General features: G+C 40.1%; 1 protein-coding gene across 1 annotated transcript; it reads right to left on the bottom strand.

The window, feature by feature from the left end:
* Positions 1-267: 267 nt before the first annotated feature.
* On the bottom strand, positions 268-7870 carry cnga1b (cyclic nucleotide gated channel subunit alpha 1b). The gene is made up of 15 exons (XM_013266759.3): positions 7201-7870; positions 6067-6195; positions 5604-5669; positions 5415-5477; positions 5171-5311; positions 4935-5039; positions 4621-4727; positions 4343-4517; positions 3876-4012; positions 3608-3780; positions 3195-3320; positions 2657-2809; positions 2334-2565; positions 1862-2037; positions 268-1773 (listed from the first exon to the last, which is right to left on the bottom strand). The coding sequence occupies exons 2-15, from the start codon at positions 6174-6176 to the stop codon at positions 1543-1545; spliced, it is 1995 nt and encodes a 664-aa protein (XP_013122213.2). The 5' UTR covers positions 6177-6195; positions 7201-7870; the 3' UTR covers positions 268-1542.
* Positions 7871-8312: the final 442 nt, after the last annotated feature.

The raw sequence follows: 8312 nt of genomic DNA, 5'->3' as shown, positions 1-8312 counted from the left end.
TTTTTGTTTTTGGTTGTTAATTTATTTTGATCATGTAAACAATATAAAAAGCTCATTTAGGGCTAGGGTCTTAGGATCACAAAAATGTGATCAACAAATAAAACTGTTGATCCCGTGCACTGCAATAGTATTAACATTTCCTACAGCACATTTACCTATCAGTTACCATCTGACCTCATCAACATTTCTATGCACTTTTAATCAACAATTATAATAATAATGAGAAGAAGAAGAAGAATGCACTGGAAATGAAAGAAGACATTCTGATTTTTCTTATAAAATATCTTTATTTCAGCATTTTGCTTCCAGATTCAACATAATTATCATTCATATTTTTGCATAGTTTAAAAAGCACAAGTCGCAGCATATAAAAGGTGATGGATGGAGAGAGCATTATATGCTTTGAGTCTGGGGTTTATTAAGGTGTGCAGCAGCTAACCACAGACTGTATATGTAAAGATGGCTGCAGCTGCCCAGTATGAAAAATGATGCAATGCATAAGTGATAAACATGCATTCTTTCTAATAGCCAGCAGGGGGCAACTCCTATAGTCTGATTGTGTGGTGTCTACTTCCCACTCTGACCTGAGTAAACATGCTCCCAGTGTGTTTATGGGGTGAGCTGATACTTTGAAGTCTTAATGAATAAAAAATATTTATTTAGTAAATGATAGTACTTATTGCAGTCAGAAAGGATTATAGTGTGCTGTGGTAGAAAACAGCAAAGTCTGAGGCTTCACAAACCAATATGTAATACCATATTTGTTATGTACACATTTAATAATGTTGGGTTTTTCCTTGGGACAAACTGGGCTGATCTTCAAATATTCTGTACCCCACCCCAAATTCACCTTAAAGCTTTAAATCCCTTTCTCATGTGATAGCCACTGCTTTAGTTGAACTGTAAATGACCAAATATTAGGTGCAATTTAAATCCCATGGCTGTTTTTAAATCATGTCTCAAAAAAATGTTTTTGTAATTACAAAATTGAACATTGCAGTTCTTTCAAGGCCCACTGGGAGGCCCCACATCGCACTTTGGGAGTCACTGCTGCAAAGCAAAAGCTTGAACTATGAACAACCTCTGCAAAATCCAGAAAAGTTACTGCTCATTATTTATATACATTACAATTACAATGTTTTACAACTTAAACATGGAAACAGTACTACATGGTGTCACATTAATTTCTTTTGAGGCCTAGTTGTCCTTCTTGTGCTCTCTGAGTGTAATCTGGAGTCAGCTCCCCTCCTCAGTTTACTTCCAGTAGGAGGTACTGACATCACAAATCCAGCAGGTGGTCGATACTTTACGAAGAGAAGTTTATCTCTAGAAGATGTCATGTGAAGTGATGTTACATAATTCTGAATGCAAGAAAAAGAATTTGTCCTCTTTTTTCCAATTTGTCTTCAAAACTTTAACAGAAACTCTGAAGATGACCTCCAAATTTCCACCTGAGGTTCAAACATCTTGATCTCCACCCACCCAGCTCTAAAATCGAACACTCCAGTCCTCTTCTTTGTTGTCTTCTCCTTACTTCTCCTCTTATTTGGTTGCCTCTATCTCAGGTGTTGGGGGTGGAGCTTCACCTGACGGATCAGCTTGTGGGGGCACCAACTTCTTCTCCAGCCGGGTGACTCTGTGTTTGAGCTTGCTGTGAGTGGCTTCGTGCTCGGCCAGCAGCCGGGCGTAACGGGTCTGCAGGGAGTCCAGGTTGCTCGTCATCCGGTCCACCTTCTCCTCGATCTCTTTGGGGTCTGGGCCCTGCGCTGCCACCTGGAGGACAAAGTTAGTTTTAATAAAGTTTTTATTTCTGTAGACTAGATGTTTGCTAATGTTTATATATGAGATAATTTGACTGTACTTCAAGGTCCAGCAGCCCATCCTTCATTAGAATCTGCCTTCCTTTCTCCTCAAGCAGAGCTTTGGCATCAGGATATTCTGTCAGGGCTTCCATCAGGTCGTCTTTGGAAAGACAGAACAGGTCGGAGTAACCGATGCTTCTGATATTAGCTGTCCTCCTGTTTCCTGCCTTACTGCCTGTTGGAGAAGAAGCAGGACTGATTAGGTAACAGAAGCAGTCAGAAGGTAATACTGCCTGATCTATCAATGCCGTTATATTGCATTTTAATTTTTTCCAGTTTTCTGCAGAAACAAACATACTTTTATTAAATATTAAACCAGCTTTAGCTCAATAGCAAAATCCATTCCAAAGTTTTGTACATATTTGGGAAAATCTTTTTAAACAGTTCGTCCAAAGGTTTTAGTTTTCTAGCATTAGTTACTACCATGGTGACTGAAATGATTAGCTTGTTAATAAAGTCACTAAGGCTTACCTTTGATAGCAAGAATGCTGATCTCGCCAAAGTAGCTTCCATCGCTGAGAACAACAAACTGCGTGACACCATCGTCAGCAACAACAGCCAGTTTTCCCTCCTTGATGATGTACATCTCTCTGCCAATATCACCCTTCTTACAGATGTAGTCTCCAGGACTGTAGACCTGAGGCTGTAGTTTTAGTACCAGTTCCACCAACAGACCAGCCTCGCAGTCCGCAAAGATACGGACCTGTCACACCACACAGGAGAAGACGACCTCATGCTTAGACTTTTTAAAATTCAGCTGTATTTATAAGGGGTGCTTAGGAGCGTGCAAAGACCTTCTTCAGTGTGTCCAGGTGGACGTTGATGGCGATCTCAGCTCTCAGTTTGTCAGGGAGGTATTTCAACACTTCCCTCTCATCTACTGCTTTCTTATTGGTCCACAGGAAGTCAAACCACTTGATCACTCGCTTCTCCAGGTCTTTTGTTACCTGGGTTGGAAACAGAAGTATGGGGGAAAGGTTCAAGCAGTGCTTTGATGGACTACATTACTGGTGTACTGATCATCGGGTGCATTGATACGGTATCTGTTTTCTGGTAAGTAAGACTCATTTTTGTCATTAAAAAAAAAAGCGAAGACAAATAGATGAGAATAACAGCAACAAAACAGCAGATCTGATACTGAATCAGTCTGATACAACATGAAAGGAAAACTGGGTTTGTGTGGGCCGCAACAGGGCTGGCAGCAGCAGTTATGTACAAGCTGAAGCAACTTAAATGGGATTTTCCAATTAGATTTATGAAAAAAAAATTATTTCAGATGCAAATACTATTAAAGGATCATTTTGATCAAAATCACAGATAAGACTAACTGACCTTTCGGAAACTCATATACTGTTTGATGGCATCAATGCGAGCCTGAAAGTCAGCTCTGGCAGCGTTCATGTTGGTGATCATGGAGCCAACGTTACCGACGATGGTAGCAAAAATCAACACACCCACCTGTAGAAAAGCATGGGATATCCATACTATTATTTTATATAGTATTAAATAAATAATATGAAAGCAGCCAAAAGTAGATTTTTCTATTTTATAATCTCTGTACTGTATCAATAAAGAAATATTGGCAAATTATGCCTAACATCTTACCATCTGTCTGTTTCACCTTTCAAAACCAACCAAACCTCTTGAGGTAAATCCCCTACAATGCATCTACTCTCAGGCTTGGGTTTTGTTTTAGCCACATGCTACACAGTCATATACTAAAGCTAAAGTTAGGCCAGACCCACCAGAAAGTCTGTGACGACGAAGAAGTACTCAGAGTTCTCTACAGGTGGTGGTGTTTCTCCAATGGTGGTGAGTGTTAACGTGGACCAGTACATACTGTAGGCATACTTCCTCACCAGACGACCAAACTCTGGATCGGTCGGGTCAGGATACACAAACCTGTCAGAACCGAAACCTGAAAGGACAAGACAGATTAATATGTTACAGCCTTTATCAGGGCTTCCTCAGGGGTTAAGAAATCCAGATAAGGAATGAATCCAACAACCCCACCGATGGCTTTGGAAAAAGAGTAGTAAAGACAGGCATTCCAGTGGATGATGATGAGGATGTACATGACAAGGTTGGAGATACGCAGAGCATTGGGGTAGTTTGTCCTGGTTTCTGTGCGCTGGAAGAACTCCATCATCCTGAAATGATAAGAGGTTACTCTTGTCACTGCTGAGAAATTATTAGTTATGTTTGCAGAATAGCATTAGTGAGGTTAGACAGTCCAATACCTCTGTGACATATCATTATGTGTGGATATTCGGTATCCTTAGAAAATCAGTCTTATTCATTTTATCATCAAGTCTCTGACTTTTAGGAAACGGATAAAATTCATATTTGTACCTTTGAGTTAAACATCACAACAACTTTTAGTTAAACTGTAAAGAAATGTTGTTCATAAATTCATGAAATTCAAAAATATGTTCCTACTTAGCCCAAAGACTGGTTATCAGTGATTAACCCTTGTTTACCTGTTAAACCTGAAGAGTTTGTTGAGGCGGATCTCGGGGTAGGTGACTCCAAAGGCAAAGTAGAACACATCAGTGGGAATCATGGACACCAGGTCCAGTTTGAACTGAAAGCTTTTCATGTACCGTTCACGTAACTTCAGCTCGTCCTTCACCAGCAAACCCTGTTCCAGGTAACCTGCAATCACATAAACAAGGATTCAAAATGTGTACATGTTTGCACCATTATATTTGTGTGCTTACATGAACGTCTACAACAATCTGTGTGTGTGTCTTCAGACCGGTCCTAGTTCTGAAGACCATGTCACCAAGGTAGACGAGATCTGCCAAGAAGTCCAGGAGGAACCAAAAGATCAAGTAGTCAGTCTGCAACTCCTCGAAACATGCCCTGAAATGGACATGCATGTCATTTAGCACAGTGGTTACTTAAGATATAATAAAAAAGCTCTCTGGCATTGTTGGCGTTTATTTTCATGGCACTGGGAACTTATTGTTGATATTCAGCTGTTGTTCTTCTGATGCTGTGGGCACCCAAAGCCTTTAGAGCACTGACACAAACAGACCAAATTGTAAAAAAGTGTGGATTTCATGTTACCTGGCTATAATCAGGGTCCAGTTGTACATGACAGGGATAGTGATCACACCCAGCCAGTAGTAGTACATGTTTCCTGCAGGATCAATCACTGTGATCTCCTTGGGACTGCAAACACATAACCAAATATAAGTTGTATTTGCAGCACATGTGTACTTCAGCCTTACACATGGCATTCATAAAATCAATTTTTCAAGACAGAGTCAGTGTTTCTGTTTAAGAAGATAAACTAAACATACGGGGCCTCCTTGGCTTTCTCCTTCTCCTTTTCTTTCTCCTTCTCCTTTTCTTTCTCCTTCTCCTTTTCTTTCTCCTTCTCCTTTTCTTCTTTCTCTTTCTGCTTTTTCTCCTTCTTCTCTTTTTTCTCCTTTTTTTCTTTCCTAGGAGAGATAATTACAAATAAGCAGTTTTCTGTGTTCATTAAAGTTGAAATATATTGAGATTTATGTGAAAATCTATATATCTGGATCGACTCAAATTTACTCCTTTTTCTCTTTTTTCTCTTTCTTTTCTTTCTTCTCCTTCTTCTTTTTCTTCTTCTCCTCGCTGCAGGAAAGCAGGATACATACATGTAATCGTAAAACTACACGTCTAGTTTTAGGTGAAGAGATAAGTTTATATATGCAAATACATTTTACATGTAAGTGTATTTAGTCTGTGTGTGTGTCTTACTCTTCTTCATTGTTGTTGCTGTTATTGACGTTGAAGAGAAACCCCGGTCCAGCTTTTTGGGTGGCTCTGAAACAAAGAAAACAATCCGTTAACCTTCCCAACCATCAATAACCCTGAACAATTGTCACTAACTGGTGTCATTCTTCAAGAAATTATGAAACTTTAACTTTAGACACTACAGCAACTGTTAATGGCCTCTGAATCACAATAAAGGTCCATTATGGTCTCTTCACGAGGCCTTTATTTGCCCATGGGCGCCTAAATCCTCTAAAACTCCAGAGCCTGTTGGAAAATTTGTATGTGAATACATACACAGATTTATCAAGAGGCCCTGAATCATTTTAAACCAATTCGAAAACCTCTTCGAGGACCCATTAGGCTACACTTGAACTACACTTCCCACAGGTGGCTCACAATCATTACTTTCATTACAGTTTTTGAGTCGTATTTGTATGATACTCACCTGTCCTGCGCACTGACTTCACCTGGCTCCTCGTCCATATCTTGTAGAACTATGGAGGGTGGAGTTAATCTGGAGACTTGGTGTGGGAGTAACGGCCCTACCTTAGCCATGGAGATGTTTTTCTTTTGGCTATTTTTTGTCCAGAAAGGGAGAAAAAATGAATTTTGATGAAAGCTTTGCAACACAGAATGTCATACAGTCAGGAAATATCCACAGTGAGTTTAGCATGATGGCATTTTATTTGAACACTTTCCCCCTTGGATGTGTCCAGTCTTGTCATTATGGGTACCAAGATGTCATAAAATACTGTCTTTATGCAACATCATTACAATTTAGCTTTTCCAGCTGTTCAGTGCTGATGTTAAACATCTTCCTGGGCCTAAAGAAATACATGCCTTGCAAAAATTTTAGACCTGATAACCAATAACGTGGTCATTGGCACCCAAACTGATTAGCCTCTGGCATCCCTCTGTGATCCACATTTAGTAGGCCACTGTACCATTTTTGCAGCACAAAGTTAGTTGTCTGAAAAAATTTCTTTGACCCCAAACGGTAGACTTATGCCATTAAAATAATTGTATTTAAAGAACACAAAATCTTATTTTAGCTTAATGCTTAAGCTCAATGGCATTTTTGAGGCAGTGCCAACACCTTTATGAGCTATATTTTGCAATATAAGGGTAAGAAAGATTTTGTTGTTGACACCTTATCAGCTAAGTAGGCCATATGTCACTAACTAGGAGCCAAACTGGCTGCTTTATGGACCCGAACCCGGGGAACATAAATTGTTTTGATTAGAGATTATTACCGGTTCTTTCTTAAGAACTAATTAGTAACGTTTTATGAAGATTCAGGTAAATAAAGACCCTTTGGTATCAAGCAATCTTCAGGTTTTTGTGCAGTAGTGTGGGGTCACCAAGAGTTTAAACAAAAGCAACAGGTAAATTAAGAGCACACACACGTGAATATACAACATATCCACTATCAACATCACACCAAATAAACCTACATTGTTCCCTCACATTTTCATATTTATTGTTATCAATTCTATTGAACAAAAACGTGTATGATATTTAAAAAATGTCTTGCATAATGTGCGGCCTTCTACCCTCAGTCCATTATCTCCTTACTCACCAGCTGATAATCCAACACCTGTGGTTATGTGGCCTAGATCCACCAGCAGCCCATCAAACTCATCTCCATGGAAACAGAGGAGTAACCTCCCATAAACACACTCCTGTGGAAGCTGGGACCCTTTAAATCCTCACTGGTTTGGAGTCTAGAGGGAAAAAAGGAGAAAAGGGACCGAGGGATGGAAAGAGTGAAGGACTGGAGCGTTCGGCGGGTCCAGCAGACGAGTCTCCTCAGTCACCCTGACCAGGATAAAGAGATTAGAGGAGGGATGATACTGTGTGTCTTACGTACGCCTGCACTCAGAGGTGGGGAATGAAACTACTACCATGTAGTTACACATGAAAATATACAACTCTACCTCGATAAGTAAACGTGATGTAATGGAGGAGTTCAAGTTAGAAAAAGAGGAAGCTAGGAAAGAAGGAGAAGAAGTGAAATGTGTCAAAGATAGAAGGAGTTAATAAATGGAGCAATTAGAAAGTGAAGAAACGGCTAAATGAGAAACAGAAGAATGTATAACAGCATTACAGGAAGGAGGAGGAAATAAAGAGAAGGATGAAAATATGGTGGAGGAAAAGGGGGACAGAAAGAGTCTGAGGAGTTCTGTGAATGTAGTGATGGTGAGATGGGAGGAAAGACACAGTGAAAAGTGAGGAAGAGCAGATTACAAAGACCCGTGCTGGTTTTCCTCTGATCCTCCTGAGTCAGCAGAGTAGCTTTAATAACACACAGCAGCCTTTAACAGGCAGCTCTGATTGGCTTATTGGGAATTAGTCTGTGTGTGTGACTGAAGTACCATCAGCTCTGTGGGGCTGAATCTTCATTCCTTTATATTTCACTAGGAAAATGGACATATGTGTGATATAATCTCCACCACAGTCGTCAGTAACAGGCTTCTTGAAGCTTTTCTTTGGATGTCGGCAGCCTTTCTTTATCATGATGATCCCACACTGTTGAGTGGAGGCCAATCGTTGAATGATAGTGTTTTCTATCCATGCTTTCACTGCATTGGCGGTGCGTTTGGGATCACTGCTGAAAAACGAAGCTGTTGCCAAGCAGACTCTTTCCAGATGGTATTAGATGGTGGATCGTGGGATATCTCAGCCTCTTCT

This window comes from Oreochromis niloticus, linkage group LG3, assembly GCF_001858045.2.
Source record: "Oreochromis niloticus isolate F11D_XX linkage group LG3, O_niloticus_UMD_NMBU, whole genome shotgun sequence".
Classification (NCBI taxonomy): Eukaryota; Metazoa; Chordata; class Actinopteri; order Cichliformes; family Cichlidae; genus Oreochromis; species Oreochromis niloticus.
Note: the sequence above shows the minus strand (reverse complement) of the source record. Positions and strands in the feature narration are given on the sequence as shown.